At 37.2% G+C, this 22,679-nt stretch overlaps 1 protein-coding gene across 3 annotated transcripts in view; it reads left to right on the forward strand.

Moving 5' to 3' along the window:
- USP53 (ubiquitin specific peptidase 53) overlaps positions 1-22,293 on the forward strand; it is a 61,233-nt gene extending 38,940 nt beyond the window's left edge. For all 3 annotated transcript variants that reach the window (XM_025199134.1, XM_006019742.3, XM_025199136.1), the window contains 7 exons: positions 231-399; positions 1,163-1,312; positions 1,620-1,766; positions 2,548-3,283; positions 7,516-7,592; positions 17,547-17,640; positions 18,517-22,293. In XM_025199134.1, the coding sequence (XP_025054919.1) occupies positions 231-399; positions 1,163-1,312; positions 1,620-1,766; positions 2,548-3,283; positions 7,516-7,592; positions 17,547-17,640; positions 18,517-19,501 (2,358 nt within the window). In that variant the 3' untranslated portion in view covers positions 19,502-22,293. The remainder of the gene's footprint in view (positions 1-230; positions 400-1,162; positions 1,313-1,619; positions 1,767-2,547; positions 3,284-7,515; positions 7,593-17,546; positions 17,641-18,516) is intronic.
- Positions 22,294-22,679: the final 386 nt, after the last annotated feature.

Raw genomic sequence — 22,679 nt, forward strand, 5'->3', positions numbered from 1 at the left:
CAAAGTATTTGTAGTTTTGGTGTTTACTTTGCTTATGCAACCATTGTTCACTGCTTTTCTACTGTAGCTTGCATAGCAACCTTATGTGCTATCTGAATGTGCTGTGTTTTCAGATTGTACAAGATACAAATATCTCACATTTCTGGTGTATTTGTATTCTTTCTTTGATTGGATTTAGTGGCTAGTTATTTTTTATATTTGATGCAAATACGATTTTTTTTTTTCCTCAGGTTGGAACAAAATGGAAAGATGTGGTCTCCAAGTGCATTCGATGTCACTTTCAGCCATTGTTGCTATTTTATGCTAACCCAGATGGTACAGCTGTATCCACAGAAGATGCACCTAGACAGATCATTCATTCTCACTACAAATCGGCAGCAAGAAATGGGGAAGACTTAGGTAATAAAGCTTTGACCAATAACTGGGAGTAGGCAATCAAATTTCCTGTTAAAAACTTGGCATGTATTATTTAACATTAGAACTATCAAATGCTTTGTGCCAGAGAGAAAAATGTGAATTGACAGACGTAGATGAAGAATTCCTGACTGGAAAAATTCTTTTTAATTATGAACAGGTTAAACTTGAATTATTAAAAGTTGGAAATGCAAGAAATATTGTGTAAGATGCAATTTTGGCCTATGTGGCCTATTAAGATGCAATTTTGGCCTCTTAATCATTGCTTTTATTTTCCTTTTTGGGCTTGATTAGAACTAATTTGTATAGGGTGAGAAATTCTATTTAAGAAGGCAGTCTTGGAATTATTTTTTTTTAACTTAAGTGTAACTGGCTGGCCACTGTTTCCTTTTTTTCCCCTTTGATCCCATAAAAATATTGGAAAACTAAAAGTTCTAAGAAACACTGCATTATAGTTATGGTGCATGTTAAAAATCTAGTTGTACTTATAGCTGTCAATTTCTGTTGATTCTCTCAAAATTGAAATTAATAAAAGGAAAATTGAGTCTTATCTGTTCACATCATGATGCTGAAGAAAAATTGAAGAACAAATGTCACTACCATATTTGTTACAAATTGCATTATCATAAGTAAGACATGCCAAAATTTGTTTGCATGCTAAATGTAACCAGTTCAGGTAATTTAAATGTGGTTACCCATAAATTAGTAGGTTTTCATTTCCAAAGATAGATTATATGTTGTTTTATAGGTTTTGAAAAACCAGCTGTTCCAAAGTTGGATCACACAAGAGATAATGGATGTGGAGAGCCTCCAAATCAAAAGGGCAATAAAAAATTTCAGCCTGAAAACGTCAGTTTCAGCAGAGCTCATGTTCAGGCTAGTGGTGGTAAGGGACCAGGTACGTGCCTCTTATTTTCTTAAAAAAAAAAAAAAATAAATAATTGCTGTGCAAGGGTTCAGTTAGCAACATGTGTTTTTTAATTGCAAGGCTTTGTAATTGATCTCCTAAAATAATGTAATATTTCTATTAACCTTTATTTTTAAAAATTTGCAATAGGCACAAGTGATTGTCATCTTTTGAAACTTTTAATTTAACAAGCTAAGATGTTAGTAGTTAAAGCTAAGGTATAATAAAGCTAATTGTACATTTTATTTACCATGACTGTTCAGTTTAATTAAAAATGCTATAATGAGTATTTTTGCAGTTAAGTTAGGGCACCAAGATCAAAAGGACAAGTTCAAGGATATATCCAGAGAATGTGCTCAGAAGGCAGTTGATATGAGAAACGTTCAGTCCTCCCTAAGGAAAGATGCAGACAGAGGACCAAAAAAAGACTCTGGGAGACAAAGAGGTACTTTTTTTTTTTTTTTTTTTTTTTTTTTTTTTTTTTTTTTTTTTTTTTTTTTTTTTTTTTTTTTTTTTTTTTTTTTTTTTTTTTTTTTTTTTTTTTTTTTTTTTTTTTTTTTTTTTTTTTTTTTTTTTTTTTTTTTTTTTTTTTTTTTTTTTTTTTTTTTTTTTTTTTTTTTTTTTTTTTTTTTTTTTTTTTTTTTTTTTTTTTTTTTTTTTTTTTTTTTTTTTTTTTTTTTTTTTTTTTTTTTTTTTTTTTTTTTTTTTTTTTTTTTTTTTTTTTTTTTTTTTTTTTTTTTTTTTTTTTTTTTTTTTTTTTTTTTTTTTTTTTTTTTTTTTTTTTTTTTTTTTTTTTTTTTTTTTTTTTTTTTTTTTTTTTTTTTTTTTTTTTTTTTTTTTTTTTTTTTTTTTTTTTTTTTTTTTTTTTTTTTTTTTTTTTTTTTTTTTTTTTTTTTTTTTTTTTTTTTTTTTTTTTTTTTTTTTTTTTTTTTTTTTTTTTTTTTTTTTTTTTTTTTTTTTTTTTTTTTTTTTTTTTTAATCTGGCTTTAGAAACAAGGTTTATAGCAAATTCAGCGTAACTGATATTTTTTGTTTGGCAAGTTAAAAGAAAACCTAACGTTAGCTCTTTGTTAAATGCATGCCATTTGAGCTTGTTTAGCCTGTAATAGTATGACAGGAATAAATAGCTATCATAGGCAAAATATTGTCAAACTGGGGACTTTATTTTAATTGAAAGGAGAAATTCAAAAGAGGTTTCTTTTATTTTTTTTTCATTTTTATTTAAGATCTAATTGGAGAAGACCGCTCTCACATTAAGTCGGGATCGCCTCCTGTTGGGAATGGATTTAGACAATATGCTGACCAGCGCATTTATAGTAGCCGGGGAAGAGGACTTTACAAACATGAAAGTATACCACATGAACCCAGACTGCCTTCACAGGTACTTGGGTCAAATAAAACAGAAGCTTTTCTTGCTGTGGAAAAAGGGATGAACAGATCTAGGATTGACAATACCACTGGCTATGAAACAGATAGCAGCCAAGATTCTAGGGACAAGGGAAGTGTTGTCAGCAGCAGTAGAAGCAAAAGCAAAGCTTGGAAGCCTATGCGAGAGACATTAAATGTGGACAGCATTTTCAGCGAGACTGAAAAAAAGCAACATAGTCCAAGACATAAGGCAAATCAAAGCAATAAAGCTAAACAGGAAAAGGAGCAGAGCTTTAATAAGTGGCCAAAAGAAAATCAAACCCAGAAGAGTTTAATGACCATTTATGAAGATGAAACAAAACAGGAGACGGGGAGTCGAAGCTCTCTGGATTCTGATGGAAAAGGGAATCTGGAGAAAGGAAAAGGATTTACAGAAAGAAAAGTCCATGGTGACAACTGGCAAATACAAAGGACTGAATCTGGATATGAAAGCAGTGATCATATCAGTAATGGATCTGCCACTCTGGATTCGCCTGTCATTGAAGGAACCAACCCAATGGATACCCGAGGTGTTAAAGAAACTGTTTCCTTCAGGTAAAGCTACAGCCAAACAAACAGTAAACTCTTTTTGTGCTCATGTGGTTTTTCCTGGATTAAGTTCAAACTTTCCGTTTGAGATTTGCCATCTTTTTATTGGTGACAATAGATGCAGAAAACTCTGAAGGGTGGAAAGGGGCTTGTGAAGTAGGAAGTTGGGAGGTAGTCATAAAAAAGAAATACAAAACCAAGTAAATTCTAAATTTTTTTTTTTATAACTACCATGGCTCAGTCCTTCAGTGTTCAAAACTAGTATCGGTTCTGTACATGTAAAATTGGGCCCACAGTAGATAATATTTATGGACAAATCAAATGCAAAAGCAATGGTATACATGGTCTAGAATGAGGGTGGCCAATATATGACACATGCCACAAGTGGCATGAGCAGCCTCTGTGTGTGGCACTCAGCAGTTCAGGAAGAAGATATCTTCTGCTGTGCTGCCTTTTCTGGAAACAGAAAGCTAAGTGGGAGATCAAATATGGATTATAGAGTAGGGAGCAGAAGGCAGAGCAGATCAGGCAGAGGTAGAGGATCAGGGTGCAGAGCTAATTTGTTGGCTCCTACTAGTTGACTTAACATTTAGTTAACTTAGTATTTTAGATTTATACTTTGCAGTTCAGTGAATAAAGTATTTAAAATCTATACCACAAAAAGCTTAAAATATAAGTGCACACATTAGTAAGACACAGATTCAGGAGTGTGCAACCCCCAGCCCATGGGTCAGATCTGGCCTGCAGTCGTGTCATTTGACCCATAGGGCTCCCCTGGTCCAGAAATGTGGCAGCAGGGGAGTGTTGGCATGTTGATTGCTGCTCCCCCGCTACCAAATATTGGCACGCATGGGGAGCCTCACAGGTCAGGTAGCATGGCCCTGTGTGCTGGCTCGTGCACTTGTCTGTGGGACCAAAAGGTGGAGCGCCACTGAACAAGCTTAATAGTGAGATTTAGTTTGAAAATATACTATATGGAACACAATAAACACAATCAGTTTTCTACATGTTTTACACCTTTCAAACACTTACATTGCATACTATATTTCCTACTGATTAGAAATTTAGTTATTTTTCTTTTATTGAGCCTTGAACTCCTCATAAGCCAGGGGTGGGCAATTATTTGGGCCCCTGGGCCACAATAGAGAGTTTGGAACTGTTGCAGGCTGGATTGGCACTGCCCTTTCCTCCATGCAGCAACTCACCAACACTCGGGGTGCTGCCTGTGTGCTAGGTCCAGGGAGCCAGCTGGGGCTGAGGGGAGGGAGGGGGTGCGTGTAACAGAATTTGCCTGGGCCAGCGGGAGCAGTGCTTGGGAGCAGGACAGGTGGGCAAGGCCAATCCACTCCCTGCATGCCCTGTCCTGTGTGGGGTGTGGGTAGGGGTGCTGCCTGTGTGCTAGGTCCAGGGAGCCAGCTGGGGCTGAGGGGAGGGAGGGGGTGCGTGTAACAGAATTTGCCTGGGTGGTGCGGTCTGTAGCTGCCCCCATGGTGCTCTGCCTGAGGCCGAGCCCCACCTGGGGCATGCTATACTGCGTGCCTGGCTCTGGCCAGTGCACAGCTTCTGGAACGGCTGTTCCCCATGCAGCTGCAGCCCAGCGGAGCTGTTCCCTGTTCTGCTCTGCTTCCCTCACTCCAGCAGGAACCACACAGCTCAAGCTCCCCATGTTCGGAGCAGTGCAGCAGGGGAAGGAGGAGCAGCTGCAGCTGAAGGAAGCAGAACAGCACCGCTGGCTCAGGCCCAAGCCAGCACATGCAACTTCTGGTGTGGCTGTTCCTGGTGTGGCTCCAGCTGGCCAGGTGCTGCCTTGCTTTCCTTGCCTCCAGCAGCTGCCCCTGCCCCTGGGGGAAGATTCAGCCAGGTAGTTCCCACTGGAGGTGAGGGGAGCAGAGCAGCACTGGGAACAGAGCTGGTGTGGGCTGCCCCAGTAGGTGGGGCATAGCCCCTTGCAGAGCACCACAGGGGCATAGATTGACAACAAACAGGCCAGCTGGGCTCCTGCCTCAATGTGGACAAGGCCAGGCCAGATGTGCATGATATGGCGGGCCGTGGCTGCCGGGCACCACTGCAGTCAGACTAAGCTGCGGTGGGGTGAGGGGCCGCCCCGGAGCTCAGTCTGTGCCACATGCACCCAGTGGGCAGTGGCTCTGGTTCTAGCTCCACTGCAGACCTGCGGGTGGGGGCAGTTGCACCTCCTGCCCCAGGCCTGGGGGGCAGCACATACTGCTCTGGCCGTTGCTCCCACTGCGCTGGCCAGGGACGGAGCTTGCAGCCATGGGGTGGGACAGGGTTTGGAGGCCCAGGCCCAGGGCCCTGATTAATCTTAATGCACCCCTGCACAGGGGCTGCCCCAAGCTGGTCCAGTCAGTTGTGCAGCTAAATCCAGCCTTAGGGCCATATTTTACCCACCCCTGTCATAAGTTGAGAGAGCCAATACTAGTCCAGGCTCTTTTGCCTCATAAATATTTTTGTTGGGTGACATTTGTCTGACAAATTATTTGAGGTTGACCAAAACATTTCACTAAGTCAGGTATTTTGGTAGTACTTTAATAATAATAAAAACATTTTTGTTGTGATGTTCTTGGAGGAGGCAGGGCAGGATTTCTAATCAAGGGTAGAGACAGATGAAACATCCTGTTTTAAAGTGTGTGTGTTTGGGCCAAGGGGGGAGGCGGGGAACTTACCTCAGCACAGCTAAATCTGCTGTAACTGTTACCTGCGTACTCTAAATTGCAATACTTTTTTGGTAAAAGCTAAATTTCTGCCTTTTAGCTTCACCTGCAGGAAAGTAGGAGTGGGCTAATGAATCCTTTGCAACAGAACAGCTGACAAGTGATCATTCCCCTCTATCCTAGTCTACAGCTAGAGGGAATTTCATTTAAAAAATAATTACATTTTTAATGAGTATTTTTAAAATTGTAAAAAAAAAAGCCAACAATAAAAAACCCATTAAAACATTACATTTAAGTCTGAAGCAAATTGTTGCTGCTTTTGGCTTGCCCTGGGAAAGTTTTTTTTTATTTTGGGTCAGCCAAAATGCTTCTCCCACCCTCCCAATGTTTTGTAAGACTGCAGACAAATGATAAAAACAGTTTTTATGCATCTCTAGTTATCACTTTTAAAATGACTGTTTGGTAAAATGAGAAATTGCATATTATATAACACGTTTGGTGATTATTAGCTGCTTATACTATTTTTAAATGCATTTTTTCCTTTAATTTTTTTTTACTGTTCAACCATGAGTGACAAATTCAGTACTGTAAGTTTTTCTGAGGTGTGTCGCACACTTAGAAATGTTAATTAAGGTTTAGATAACTTTAGAACATTTCTCACTATATATTTTACAGGCTCATAACTTTAACAAGCCATAAAGGAACTTCATGAGACTTTTTTTTCCCTCAGGAGGCAGGGGAAGATGACTTTAGAGAAAAGTGTCTTGCACTGTGCTGTTTTAAATGTTTTTTTTTCCTCCTCCCACAAATGCTTTACTAAGTAATATTACAAAGAAGAGGCAATGTGTACATTGAATATTTGCGTGGGAAATTTATTGGGCACTTACAGTTTCAAACTACTGAATTTCTTTTTCATCAATGGTATTGCCTACATAACTCTCAAAGTTTGACCAGAATATTTAGGACTGCTGTTGAGAAGAAGGTTTATAATTTTATTTCCCCTCCCCTTGCACTTAAACTTAATTTTCTTTTTCAAGTTTATTTGATTAAAGTAAAGTGAAATTTCAAAATTGCTCTGGCTGGGCCACAAACTGTAGCATTCCCTTTCTTTAATAAATGATCTTTTTCCTTGTGTTCTGACATGAGGAGAAAATTTTCAAAGAAACCAGTTGGATTTGGGTTCCTTTCTTTGCCTTTAAAAAGCTTTCCATTAAATGATAGATAATAACCACTTCTGGCCTTCATGAAGAACAAATACCATTGAAAACAAATAATATAAGATATGGTTGATGATTGTGTTTCATAGTCAGCACATTTTTTAAACTGCTGGTAACTTTAGGATTCAGCTATCTTCAAAAAGCCAGTGTATATGTATGGCTCATCCGAGGACTGTGGGGCTTGAAAGATATGACTTCTTTATCAGTAAATTTTGTAAGGAAAAGATTGGCGCCCAGGTTTATATACATAAAGACAATTTTTTTAAAACTTAGTATGTAAACGTGCATAGGCAACTGGCTTTGTATTAGTAAATTAAGTGTAAACTATACTGGCTCATTTATCTTACAGTGACCTGACTCCATCAGCCAAAAAACCTGAAAATATGTTGCAGTCTACCTCTCAGCAGAACAGGAACTATTTTGAGGGTGAGAATTTTAACTTGCGTTTTTTCTTTCTATGGAGGGCTTCATAAAGAATTTATAGATGTGCCAGAATTGTTTAGTTTCATAATTTTAATACAGTGTGAGAAGTTGAAAGGTTCCAAATTTGACTTGACAAAAGCTGGTGTTTAGAAGTAATCTCATAATACTTTGTAGGATTGACAATTTGTGTAAAAGTGAACTTTTATCTTCCTCTAACAACTGTTATTAGTGATGACCAAAACTTGTATTTAGATTGGTAAAATATACAAGTACATTTTCTTGATTTTTTTTTTTTAATTGAATTCTTGAAATATTAATTCAGCATGTGTCTATGCTGCACAGTGCAGACTGGTGTAAAATTATCTAAGCTAACCCTAAGTAGACTAGCTGGGGTATGGAAAGCAGCATAGTAGTTGCACAAAACAATGTGGTAGGAATGGGGAACTGCTATTTATCCCACTTCTAAATGGGCTAGTTTGGATATCTACAATACACTGGGTTATGTAGTGTAGACATACTATGAATCATGTTTTGTTGTAAATTACATTTAATTGTTTCGTAATTCAGAGTGTAGTGACCTATTGTAGTATTTTGGTAACTCACATTTTAGTCTGCTAAATTATACAACACTTGCTTCTGTAGCTGGGCAACATTTAGAGTAAACAACTTTGTATGCAATATATACAAGAAAGGATCATTATTGGAAATGGTCCCAACATCCATCTTCAAGTCTCCCCTTTTCAAACATTTTTCTCTAATGCTTATCTAGAGTCTCAATTTTTTTTCTGTGTTCTGGCAATTTACTGTAATGAAAATTTGAAAATTTATTTTTAGCTAGGATGAGAATTTGATCAGTTTTGGTAATTCTTTTTGAATCCTCAAAGCAAAGACTTCCTTTTACTAAGTACTCAGTTTTTAAGTAAGATCTTCAGTAGCTGTATACCTCCCTCAAACAATTTTTCATTGGAATATAGCCGTATCAGGAAGAAACGCTTGGAAAAGGAAATCAGCTTCCTTTTCCATATTAAAATGTCTCCTGGTTTCCTATAAAGCTGATAAATGCCTCTGAATACTTATATTACAGGAAATAGTATGGGGTCAGCCAAAATCTCAATCTAATGATGGTGGAACTACTGTACTTATACAAAATCTATATGGGTTGGGACCAGTAAATATTTGGTTATTTTCTCAAGAGAGATTTTATTTTATAGAAAATGTACTATAATTTTCTGTTAAACTGTATAGGTTTCATAGTCTTAGAAAATTAGAACTGAGGGCACAGCAGGAGTTCTAGTTCAGCCCCCTGCCCAAGGTAGGAGCATCCCTTTCTAAACCATCCTAGAGGAGATTTTTGTGGGGTGGGTTTTTTTTTTTTTTTTTTTTAGTGTGTTGTTTTTTTGGTTTTTTTTGTTTTTTGTTCCCCCCCTTTCCCACCCTTTCAGAGGAAAATGCACATTCCCAGCCCCATACGATGACCTGTAAATCCCAGAAGCATGGATTAACCAGAAATCCTCCCAATCTACTTTGCAACCCGGGGACAAACACAATTCACACACCCTGATTAAAGAACTTTTGGTATCATCCTGTCCCCCCTGTAAACTTGTCCCAGCTTGTTTAATTTTCTTTCATTAACTAAGCTGATTTTTTTTTTCTGAGCTCTGCTCAGTTCTCCTGCTACTGAGCATGGTCCTCTCCAATTTTTACCCACTCCAGGCTACAGAGTTCTCATAGTCCCTGGGCATTGTGTGGGGGAATCTGCTGGGCTTCCAACTTGCTTTTCACAGCATACTGCAGGCATTGCTTCTTCCAAATAATCCCTGATCAATGCTTATCCAGCATTGTCATCTTGAAAACCTCCAGGAAAGCAGATTCTATAACTTAGTCTATTCCACTGCCTTGCTTTTTTTTAACAGTGACATTTTCTCCTGATATCCAGTTTAAAAACCTACTTTGCTGCAACTTCAAAGAATTGATACATATCCTTCTCTCTACAGCAGTGGAAAAAAGCTGTTTTCCATCTTTGACAGGCCTTCAGATATTAGAAGACTGCTGTCATGTCCCCCTGTCTTAATGGCCCTTATTTTTTGCAATCTAAACATGCCTGCCTTATTTACTCAATTCTAAGATGGTTTACCTCTCATTTAACATGGGTGGTAGGGAAGAAAGCCCTCTTCATAGAATTGTGTGCTGTGGCTTGGGCTCCAGGCCTTCCCTGGGCTTAGGGCCATAGCTGTAGCTGCTGCCCCTCTCCTCCACCCCTCCGCCCCATTTTGTTTGCTCTGTGCTGGTGGGGCTCCATGCACACTTGAGTCTGGAGCGCTGAGCACGATCCCAGTCCAGCCTGAAGCAGCCCATATTTGTTGTTTTGTTTTTGATGCCTAAATGTAGCACCTTACATTTAATCCCAAATTCAAAGCACTTTCCTTGTACCATTATTCAAAGTCTTTCTGGGATATGGAAGATGAATGAACCTATTTCTTTTTTTAACATCACATGAAGTAATTAACAATTGTCTGATGTTACGTGGAATACCAATACTCTATTTGACCTATACCATGATACGTTTGTGCTATATTCGTAGTGCCATGAAAGGAAGAGTTAAAACTGCTCTTTGCTAGCACAACGAAAAAATGTGAACTATATCAAAGGATATCTTCTGCATAACATGCATATTGGATTACATTAAATACTTGAACTTCAGTTACTGAAACATTGTTAAAAGTGCCTTCATATAAAGTGTTCAAATACTGTATTTAGAAAATGTCTAAAATGCATTCATTCTAAATAATGCTGAGATCAGACTGGAAAAAATAATGATATTGATATTCATTTCTTATGAAAATGTTCAGAAATTATATGTTCCAGATCAAACTGGGTGTCTACATATTTAAAAAAATACCTTTTAAAGCAAGGACATATTTTTAGGGTAAATTTCAAGTAAGGAGTGAACTACAGGCTATAATTGCAAGATAATGAGTACATGCCAACCTAATTTATTCCCGTTTGTCCTTTATCCCATAAGCACAATAACAAATGTTAGATGCAAGAAGACCAGTTGTTGTGGAGGTTTTGCTTTGTCCCCAAATCTGTGGGTTTAAAGAAGGGGAGGGGGGGTTGCTTTGTCTTTAAAGCAGACATTCCTTTAAATTTGCATTGGATTAAATACTTTCAAAAATACAAAAAGGCATCAATCCATTACTTAGCAGTCTTTAAATTGAATCATATCAGATTACTTTTACTTTTTTTTTTTTTTTTTTTTTTACAAACTAGGGATGTTGGTTGTATTTTGTCATTTATAGTTAACCTCTGAGGAGTGGGGTTAACAGGGATGTTTAAATGTCAGTTGAACTGATGATCAACTACTATCTAACTCCCCTAACAAATGTTGCCAGAACAAATAAATTACATATACATGTTAACAGTATACATTTAGTTGGTCTTGTAAAAGATACCAGATGTACCCAAAGAACCTTAACTGTATACATTAACACTTCCACATGATCCAAGCAGAATAAGAGAAAACAATACCTAGTTCATATTTCCTCATGTGAAATCAAGCAGATCACTTAGCCTCCCCAATGTATATGCCTTTATAATGTAGAGGTAACTTTGTTTTTTTGGAAGTGTCCATCATTAGCTTAATTCTGCTACCACTGAAGATACTAAACTGCATTGAACTCTCAAGTTAATTCCCCCATTGGTTTTATTTAAAAATATTGATGATTTGATTTACAGAAAATACTGCCAAGTTGCATAACTCATGGCTTTTAGCAGTTCTACTTCTGTTCTAAAAACACAACAGGAAATCCATAACTAAAGTATATTCATAAAGAGATAAAGTTCCCTTTCTTTTTGCTTTCTTTTTTTAACTAAAAGTGTATATTATTTCTTAATTGCAGTATTTTGACATGCTATATTGGAAATATTTTTAAGTTTATTGATTAATTTTAATTTTTATCACAGGAAGTGTCACCTGTTGGATATAGGTGTATATGTTTTAGTCTTTTGAAAAAATCTATTCAGAAGTTTGTAGGATGTTGTTGATCTCAGAAAGCATAATGACTATTGACAGGCTTTTGAAAGAAGGCAAGATTTTAGTTAATTTACTGTTTAAACTTTCTGTACTCTGCTGATAATTGTGTTGAGGCTTCTGCTGTGCAGCTTGCTAATGTCTGCCATATTTAGGTTTGTGAAGAACCCGGAGCCAAAATTCCCAATAGACTCTCTCTGGTTTTAACCATGCATGGCTCTCCATGTCAGCAGAAGAGAAAAATAACACGTCTATTTTTAAATTAGCTGGAATTCTGGAAGCACAAACCTCACACTGTCAGGGACCAGCTTTGATTGAATGCCTCTCGGTGACTATTTGCAAACCTCTGCTGCCGCCTCCTGTCCACTTTTCATCACTGCTTTATGAAAGGCGTTTTCATTTCAGTAAAAAAGCTACTGAATTTCTCAGTTTGATTCTGCTACTCATATTAGTAAGGAGTAATTTTATAGAAAACATAACTAGATAATAGACATCTGTCATGCAAGATCTACCAATTATGCAAGATGTTGAAAGCTAAACGAGTTGCTGTAAACCTTGCTAACAATGGTTAGTAAATGTGTTTTAGGCGAAATTATTTTGAAGTAACACAGACCTTTATTCCTGTATAATAACGAAGGATCTAAACTTAGTATCTTTTGACTAGAAATTATTCCTGTAAGGAAAAATCTGAATTGGAGATGGTTTCTACTTTTCTGTTGAATAACAGTTCAAGATATTTGTAACAGAATTACTTTGTGTGAGTTTCTTATAAAAGTTATTTCTGTCTTTGTATGGAAACTGACTTTTGCTATTGCATAACTCTTTTTCCACCCTTTAAGAGGTGCCCCACTTAAGCCCCTAACTACCTGCTTCTTTTGCCACCATCTTTTTTTGTAGCCATTGTATCAGCTCAAAGATCAGAGCAGATGTAAGCCCTTTTTGTACAGTGTTCCCTTGGGATAAGGTCTTTTAAGCTTCATCCCAAATTTTGTCTAAGACCCAAATAAACCCATCTATCTCTCAAGTTTCTTTCTCAAATCTCACTTAAACTAAGAGGAACCTAAATTAACATATTAAAGGTAGTAAATCCATTCTCTTTACACCAACAGGACAAAATAATTTAGGAGCACACCTATTTGTTACCTTTCTGTAGAATTAATGGGCACTCCATGTCATAAAGCTGACCTGCATGGGTTTCCAACAGTCTGACTTCAGCCAGGCTAGCTCCACCTTCCAATAGTGGAGCTCATTCCACTTCTGGACAGGAGGACCCTTCAACCTGTTTGAAGAATGTTTCCATTTCAAAATACATAAAGGCAACTAAGTGGAGCACAGTCCAGACTTTTACAAGCTGCTGTGCTTTTGTAGAGGCTTTCAGACCAGATGATGTTTGATGTAGTAGGGCTGTTGTGCAGTTATTGTTTTAAATAGGAGTTTTAGTACTTATCCTGAAACAAATAGCTGTTAGTCACCAAAGTGAAATCTACATGGTCAGTCTGTTTGAGGGAACTGTTACTAGCCACATTAAAAACTGCTGTTCTTTGAAGTTTCCACAGTGATCTCAGGATCCTCCCTTGATCCTGTGCCCACTGCCCTGCAACTCTCTGTCTGTATATTCGAAGATGTTGGTTGTACCCATGTTGGTCTAAGAACACAGGCAGACAAGGTTCTTTGGGTAAATGTCAAAACATTTATTAGATCAACTAAATAATTGGGGGAAATGGTTCTTTGCAAGCTTTTGGGTACAAACACCCTTCTTCAGGCAGAGGGAGAGTCTCCAGTTGTATTGTGATCTCCTGGAAGGGATAGAAGCCAGTATGCAGGAATGCAGGTCAGTGAACATGCAAATGTGTGGCAGTGAGGATATTTTGTGTCTAAAGTGTATGTTTGAAGAAAGAACTGTCTTGGCTCATTCAGTCCTTGATGTATTTGTGTGGAGATGTGTAAGGACTTGGGCACAGGTGTGACCCCAGTGGAGTTTGTTGGTCAAGAATTGGATGTTGTGTCCACAAGGCATATGCATATCAGTGGAGGCAAGTAGGTAGTCAACACATCTCTAAGAATGATGGTTACTGTAAACAGTTGTTCTTTGTACCTTTCTGGGAGTTGAAGTTAATCTTTTGCCTGAATGAACCCACCACATCTAAACTTTATTAGTGTTATATTAGTAGTGTCTAAGTGTTTGATAATTAATAGAATCATTTATAATTTCTGTTGCTTAAATAAGTTCTTCAGTATGTAAACATGGGCAATAGGAAATCTGCTCTTTGTAAAGTCCTTTGTTATAGTGTTTGTAATTGGATGAAAAGTTAAAATGACTTGAAAACATGCCTACAGCCCTTTAAAAAGTATTGCAATTCATGGTCTAATTTGTTCACTCTGATTATATTAATTTGGGAGAGCTGGAAATCGCATCTGAAAGATTTTTAATGGATTAAAAAAAAACCCAACACAAATGGAATGTTTTATGAAGAGGGATTGAATTGGACGTGATTTTTGTTGACCTGTAGTCTTTTCTTTAAGAACATAAGAATTGTCATTTGCTGGGTTAGACTGTAGGTCCGTCATGTCTAGTCTCCTGTCGCACAGTAGCAGAGTGGATGCGGAAAAGGAGAGTGAATTGGGTATAAGTGGTTTTTTTCAAGTGCTCCCCTTTCACTTGCAGTCTTCAGCATTTAAGGTCTTGATTCAGAGCTATATCTCCAATTCCCATGCTCAGTAGCTACTGATGTCTCTTTCCTTCAAGAATTTGTCCAATCCCTTTTTGAATCTAGCTAAACTGTCAACTTCTACAACATCTGGTGGTATTGAGGGCCATACTTCAATTTCATGCTGTGTGAAAAAGAACTTCCTTTTGTTAGTATTAAACTTACTACCTACTAGTTTCGTTTTGTGACCCCCCCTGACCCTAGTTCTTGAATTGTGAGAGAGTAAATAGTAAATCTCTCTTTACTTTCTCTGTACCTTCTTGTTTTCTTGGGTAAACCCTTATCAAGCTGCCGCCCCCCCCCCCCCCCCCCCCCCCCGGCCCCCCTTTTTTTTTTTTTTTTTTCTAAACTGAATGGGCCTAGCCTTTTTAGTCTCCCCTCATATGGAAGCCACTCCACACTGCTAAGCATCCTCATTGCCCTTCTCTGGACCTTCTCTAGTTCTTCTATACCCTTTTTGAGGTGTGAGGACCAGAACTAGACACAGTATTCAAGATGGAAGGGGGATGCACCTATAAAGGGACATAATGATACTTTCCATTTTGTGTGCAATTCCCTCACATTTTGATAGCTGCTGAGCACTGAGCTGATGTCTTTTAGTGGACTGTCCACAGTGACTCTGAGATCTTTCCTGTGTGGTAAAAATGTGGAGCCCATTATAATGTAGGTATAGTTTGGGTTGTTTTTGCATCACTTGTCTACATTGAATTTCATCTGCCATTTAGTTGCATATTTGCACAGTCATGCCAGATCATTCTGTAGTTCTTCACAGTCTGCCATGGCCTTTATGACTCTTGCATAATTTCGTGTCATTGGCAAATTTGACCACCTTGCTACTCACCCCTTTTTCCAGATCATTTATAAATATGTTGAACAGCACTGGTCCCAATGCAGATCTCTAGGGTGCCCTGCTGTTTACTTCTTTCCAGTCTGAAAACTGACCAGTTATAGTCACTCTTTGCTTCAGATCTTGGAGCCAGTTTCTGATCCACAGGTGGACAGTCCCTGTAATTCCATGACTACCTAACTTTAATTAAGAGTCTGTAATGGGAGGGACCTTGTCAAAGGCTTTTTGGAAGTGTCAACTGGATCAACCTGATTGACACCCTCACAGAACTTGTGTATGTTTGTGAGGCACGATTTCCTTCTGAAAAAGCTGTGTTTTGTCCCCAGAACTTCACGTTCATCCATGTGTTGAACGATTTTTATTATTGCTTATACCAGTTTTCCAGGAACAGAAGTTAGGGTCACTGGTCTGTAGTTCCCTGCAAAGCCCTTTTTTAAATATGGGAGTCACATTGGCAACCCTCCAGTCCTCTGGAACTGAGGCTGGTTTTAGTGATGGATTGCATACTACAGTTAGAAGTTCAGCAATTTCTGATCTGATTTCTTTCACGACCCTGGGAAAAAGCCATCAGGTTCTGGTGATTTGTTACTGTTTTAGCTTATCAGTTTCCTTTATGACCTCATCTCTTGAAACTTCAAATTGGGTCAGCTCCACTGACTTGTTCCTAGAGAGGTATGGATCTAGTGACGAAGTTTCCCTAACATCTTCCACAATGAAGAGAATGAATGAATGCATTTAGTTTCTCGCAATAAACCTGTCATCTTTTAGTGCCCATTTTACACCCTGATCATCCAAAGGCTCAACTGACTCCCTGGTAGGCCTTGGCTTCTAATGTAGATCTAGTCCTCTTAGCTTGTCTTATTTCAGTTTTTCATTTGCCTTCCCAGTGTTTATGCTATTTTCCTCATTAGGAGTTGACTTCCACTTTTTTAAATAAGCCCCTTTTTTGCTTATTGCCTCTGCAACTCTACCATTAAACCATGCTGGCTTGCTTTGGGTCCACTTTCCATTTTTCTTGATTTGCAGTATGCATTTGCTTTGTGCCACCAATATGGTGTTCCTAAGCAGTTCCCATGCTGCCTGCAAATTCCTCCTCTTTCATCCTCTGTCTAACTAGAAGTCCCTTTTAACCTTTAACTAGCTTCCTCATTTTGGTGGTCTTTCTTTCTTGTCTCCCCTCCTACATGGAGGTCAAACCCAGTTGCATTATGGTTATTATTGCTGAGTGGCTCAGTAGCATTTCCCCTTCGCACCAAATCCTGTGCACTACTTAAGATTAGGTCAAGAATGACCTTTCCTTTTATAGGTTCCAGGACTAACTGCTCCAGGAAGCAGTCTTATCGCATCAAGAAATTTGGTCTTTGCTTCCCGGTCTGATGTTAGATTGACCCAGTCTACTTGTGGATTGTTGAAGTTCTCCATTAGCAGTGCATTTTCTGGTGTTGAAGCCTTTCTCAACTCCCTAAGCATTTCTAGCTCACTGCTGCCATCCTCATCTGTGGGTCAATAGTATATCCTGAGATGATTTTTTTTTTCTGTTGAAACCCAGAATTTCTAACCACAGAGATTCTACAGTACCTCTCTTATCATTTGCAAAATCTAACCTATTTGATTCAATGCAGTCTTTGTTGTAAAGTGCCACTCCCCAACCACAATCTACTCGATCATTCCTTTATAATTTGTATCCTGGTGTTACAGCATCCCATTGTTTGTTTGTTTTTTTCCCCCTCATTCCACCATGTTTCAGAGATACCTATTGCATCAATCTTGTTATTTACTGCTAAGCATTCAAGTTCCCCCACCTTTCATACTTCTAACATTAGTATAAAAACATGTATACTACTAGTTGCCTGGTTGGTTACTTCTGTGTGACCTTTTACTCATTAAAGGTATTTGCTTATCTTCATCTTACCCGGTTTCTTATCCCTATTTTTATGGTTTTACTGCTATAGGGTATATCAGTCCAAACTGTGTTGTTCCACATCTATGGGCTTTCTGGTTTTAGTTTAAAAGCTATTCTGCCCCCTTTTTAATGTTATGTGCCAGCAGCTTAGGACCATTTTGGCTCAGGTAGGGACCATCCCTTCTGTTCCAAAAGGTCCTGATTCCTAATAAACCTAAACCCTTTCTCCCTACACCGTGTCAGCCATGAATTGACGCTGGAGCTCTGCCTGGCCCTGCATGTGGCACTGGAAGTAGTGCAGAGAATACTACCATAGAGGTTCTTTGTAACACTCAAAGCAATGAATTGGCTGGTTCTGTAGAATTTTGTTCTGATAGTGCCAATAAGTTTTAGTGTGCTCTGAGGAAGGTTTAAGGAGGAAGCATTTTACTTGATATGAAATAAATTTGCAGTAATTTTTTTTTTACAGACTTGAGAAAAGACCAGATGAGTACAGAAGTTAATTACAGACCTCATAATAATTTCCCATCAGAATCACAGGTACACAGTCCTCCAATGAGAAGGTAATTCATTTTAACATCAATTTATTCTGAAACTTTCCTGTATGAAATGACCATATCATGCCTTGTCTGCTACACTGTAGTTAATATATATTCACAAGATGTCAGAAACAAGTATAACACCTAGTGCGTCAAAATGAGGCTGAAAAAGCTTGCTTTTTCAAAAGCTGTGGAAAACAAATTCAGGTTTTGACGCTTGATCAACAGCGAATCAAATGTTTGAGCATTTTATCTGGCATGTAGGTCAGAGATTTGGATTTTATCTAATGTGTACATTATCCTATAATAGATTATGATAATATCACCATAGAGTTGAATTAGTTTTTGAAAATTGTTCTTGAAAATGGATGGAGGTTGTTTATTATCTGAGACCTCTCTTTTGAAAATGCTATGCACCTGAACTCCAGCTGGAGTCCCTAGGAGCTCTGGGTGCCCAGCACCTCTGAAAATCAGGACCCTAAGTGTAAGTGGATTCCCCTCCTCTCCCAATTTTTGACATTTGTTGGTGTGTCCAAACTCTGTGTGTGATATAGCCAGGAACAGGACCTAGAATTTATTCCATCCTGTGCATTTTTGTTGGAAGTAAGTCTAAATTTTTTTTAAAGTTTTGCTAATACTTCAGATTTGTCTGGAAAAAAATGCAGTAATTTTATGAATTTCTTGAACAAATATTTATTAAGTAGATTCCCTCATTCAGTCAGATCAAGGGTAACAAATATTTAAATAGTATATGCAGGAATTCTGTAAAGGAAATATATTCCTGGCACTAGCTGTGTACATATATTTGTTTTGTGTGTATGAATATGTAAAGTGTGTGTCCTTTTTTTAATTTTATTTTTTTAATGATTTTATGTACACCTATGCATTTTTATATTTTAGGATTGAGATACCTGAGAGTAATTGGAAATTTCTTCCTTCATCGACTCTACAGCCAACTCATAAGGACAATGTTAAGCGAGAGACTAGAATCAATAAGCTATATGAACAAAGTTCTTCAGAGTGGCTTAATTCAGATAAACTTGAGAAGACAGCCATGCAAGTGTGTTTTGCTGACGGCTTACCCCATTCTTGTAATACTGAAAATGAACCTCTCTGTGGAAAGAGGCTGAATAGCAGTGAATTTCTCTTACCTTCTCAGCTGCAGGCTCCTAGTACTAGAAGTGCTACATCAAAGGCAGGGCTGTCATCTTTTGCACCCCAGAGCACATTGGAGCAATGCAATGTGATGCCATTTTCATCTGGTGTACGTACAGTTCAGTCATTTGGTAGGACTGATCATCTTTGGGTCCCAGAAGCTGTTTACCAAAATCTTCCACCTCCTTTACCTCCAAAGAAATATGCTCGGAACTTTTTGTCAGGAACAGAAAGTAATGAACCTCCATGTGATGTAAAGTCAACAGGATTCATGCTTGTTAATCCTTCAGATTTTCAGAGGCAAAGTACAGGTACAGCTTCAACTGCACCAGAAGCAGGTGTATGTACAAATGAAGACAGACTTAAAGAAGCATTTCAAGGAAAGGAGCCTTCTGTTCACAAACCAGATTTTTCAGCTGGCCCATCAGTTAATGATTTTCAGACTCTGTCTGCTAATCTTTTAAGTAAAGGATCATGCCACACAGGACCAAGTGCTAATTCTCCAGATGCAAATGATAGTGTATCTCTAACTACATATTTTTCAGTAGATAGCTGTATGACTGATACATACAGGATGAAATATCACCAGAGACCCAAACTGTATTTCGCAGATCCTGGTAGTTTCCACAAAGAATTGGGCACTGCTTACCACAGTACTGTTGATTCCAGTCATCCTGCATCCGAACAGAGATACAGACCGCATATGGAAAGTATACACTGCAATAGGTAGAGAAAGTAAATCATGGATTTTATCCATACATTTCATGTGGGCAAAAAGCTTGGACTCCTCAGTGTGTGCTAACAGGTACTATATTTCATTTAGAAGTTATGGCTGTTAACATGATTATGCAAATATGAACGAGCTGGAGAAAAGACATGCTAAGGTTTGGTCTTTTGATCTTGGATTTGTCATTTTTTGCCTTAATGTTTACCTCTGTCTTGCTGATATATATTGAGAAAGTGAGTGTCTGTTACACTTTGATATTTTAATCCATAACTGGCCCCTTTCTAAATTTTGTACAGTTAATTGCATTTGGCACTAACCAGGTGTTACAAATTTTTCCTGGAAGATTTAATATACTTATTGCTTGGTGCCCGCAGACCAAGGGAAAAGTGGTTTTGGGTTTGTTTGTTTTTTTTAAATTAAGCTGTAATTCCTTAGACTGTTCAGAGGGATACACTAACTACAGGACCATGTATAACACAGTGTGCATATATACATAACCAAAATAGTATTTGTTTATGGAAGCGTTTTTTGTAGTGGATAACAATGGGAGTTAACATTTATTTTTCTTCTGACTTCTGTGAGAGTCTAATTCCATTAACCTTTAAGTGTCTTTTAATACAAGTTTACCCAGATAATTTCTCCTTACTTTTTGGAAATGCCTTAAAAATGAGAAGACTTAACACATTTCTCCAGTCTATAAGAACTGTAGATAAAAACTCTACATCTTAATATTTGTATACAATTTTTTTAACCTAATAATGGTTTGCACTTCTAACCCCTAATCAGGAAGAGCAGACCAGCTGCAGATACTTCCTCAGCCTGATTAAGGGTGTTTGTACCCAAAAGCTTGCAAAGAAGAATTTTTCCAACTATTTTAATTGATCTAATAAAAAAATATCAGATTTGCCCAAAGAACCTTGCCAACCTTTAGTTGTGGTTCCACAAGCAATGATATAATATTTATTAGAATTCAGCTACAAATTTCCTAGTGTATGGCAAAATGATGTGATGCATAAACTACTAAAAGCAGGAGGCTTTATTTTCATTGCAACTGAGGCAGATTCCATAACAGTCATGATCTTACTGTTAAGACTGATTCTATGACTATACAAAATTAACTGCACTATGCACTGAACTCTCTGCATCTACTTCTACCTTCCCTCTTGAAAAGTTACCGCTAGAATTTAGCAAAATTGAGTCATCTGATTTACTGCGACAGTTTTTTTCCAACTAGCAGTCATTAACTCCCAAGCACTTTTTAGTTATTTCATTAATTGAGTAAATCTACAGTTGCCTTAAAAGGGTTTTATTTGACTCTTGACCATTTAGACCTGCTCAGAACCCAGCTTCGCTTAAGTCTGTTATTGCTTCAAATCATTTCTTGTTCATGAAATTACTGTAACTTGTCATGATCAGCAACATTTTATGATTCTTAAACGAGTACTTGGGAGCTCATAGTCCTCCCAAACTTAAAGTATTTATTTTGATCTTAAACTAAAATTTTGCTGATGGCACTTGTGTTAATGCCTTTAGTTCCAAAACTGAACATTACAAAGTGCATTGGTTTAAAAACCTGCTCTATGACTTAAGACTATAGTCAGAAAAGCTTTTTTGTTTAATGTGAATTACAGTGCTTTAACCAAATGCTGACAGTTGTTTTAGTGCACTTATCCAAGGTCTACGCTTAAAACGGAAGTTTTGGTGTCTTAACTTTAATTCTTTAACCTAAGACTTGTAACTTTTAGTATAACTGGAATATGACATGCAGCAGACCAAATATCTCTAACCAGTCCATTTAGACCCATCCTCCTGCTCAAAACCCACAGTAGTACTTGCAAGATTGAATACAATATGGATTCCAGAATGAATACATTCTGCATGCAGAGGCATAAATGGTAGTGAAATCTGAAAAATCCTTATTTTTATATAGGATGTGTGAAGACTGGAAAATTCCTAGAACTTAAACTTTTTTATTATTTTGTAAGAAATGTATACAACTTATGTTTTATAACCCATCCACACAAACATGTACATAGCCAATTAATTGTTTTTTTTAAATATATTTGTAAAACTCTAATAGTGCTAGAACTTGTAAATAATGTACAATTTGTAAAGCTTTTCAGAAAAAATGTATGTGAAATTTCAGTATTTTTATGTATAAACAGCACAGCAACAAATGTGAATGGTGATACAGTATAATACTACCTTTTTAAGTGTCCACAGCAAACCTTTTTACGTCTGCACAAAAAAGCAATATAAATGCCTGTTAATGATGCCAATGAATTTGGTTTCCAGAATGCTAGTGAGCAAAACTGGTAAACTTTGCTTATTTCAGGGTAGCTGCTTAGATTTGTCCTAAGTTCTGAAATGCAACAATCCTCACTGGAAGTGATTTAGGTGGACTTGAGTCTTTCCCCTCTTTGCTTGAAATGGCAGTCTTTCCAAAACAAACTTATTATATAAGGCCCATGTATAGTTATTACAGTGCACATGACAGTTAACTAAAACACTTTCAGTTTTTATATTAGACTCTGCACTCCATGCACATATTTAATATTTGCTGACTGTATGACCTGAGATGTTGATTTGACTTACCCAGGGTGCCTATTTATTTTTATAAATGTCCCCTTCTCATTATAGATTTGTATGAAACGGACACATTTTGTAATGGTAAACACATTTAACAAGTCTTGTAACTTAATATATTTTTCAGTCTTTAGAATTATCTTGCAAAGTTGCATTTTTCTGCTTGTTCAAACTATTAGATAAAAACATTAAACCAATTTTGTGGCTAACTTTTTTTCTTTTTGTGCTTTATTTTACACATGTGGTTTAGACTCTAGAGCAAGACCAACAGTTGACTATTTATAAAACTACTTATGGAATGTTCCCACATTTTAACTATTTAGAAATTAGATTTCTAACTGAACAGTGAAACTCGCCTTTACCAAATCATATTTGCCAGATATGCTTTGTAAATAATGCTCTTTTCCTCAGATCTGGCATCCTTGTATCTGAACTATTCTTATTATATAAGCAAATAAACCTCACTTTTTGTAGAATCCTGCAAATATTCATGAGATACGAATCATTGTTCTATGCAGTCCTTGCTCTTCATACTGACCATCTCCTATCCTTAGAACACAAAATACCTAAATCAGGTTTTTGCTAACTTAAAAAA

The sequence above is a fragment of the Alligator sinensis genome, unplaced genomic scaffold (genome assembly GCF_000455745.1).
Source record: "Alligator sinensis unplaced genomic scaffold, ASM45574v1 scaffold544_1, whole genome shotgun sequence".
NCBI classification, from domain to species: domain Eukaryota; kingdom Metazoa; phylum Chordata; order Crocodylia; family Alligatoridae; genus Alligator; species Alligator sinensis.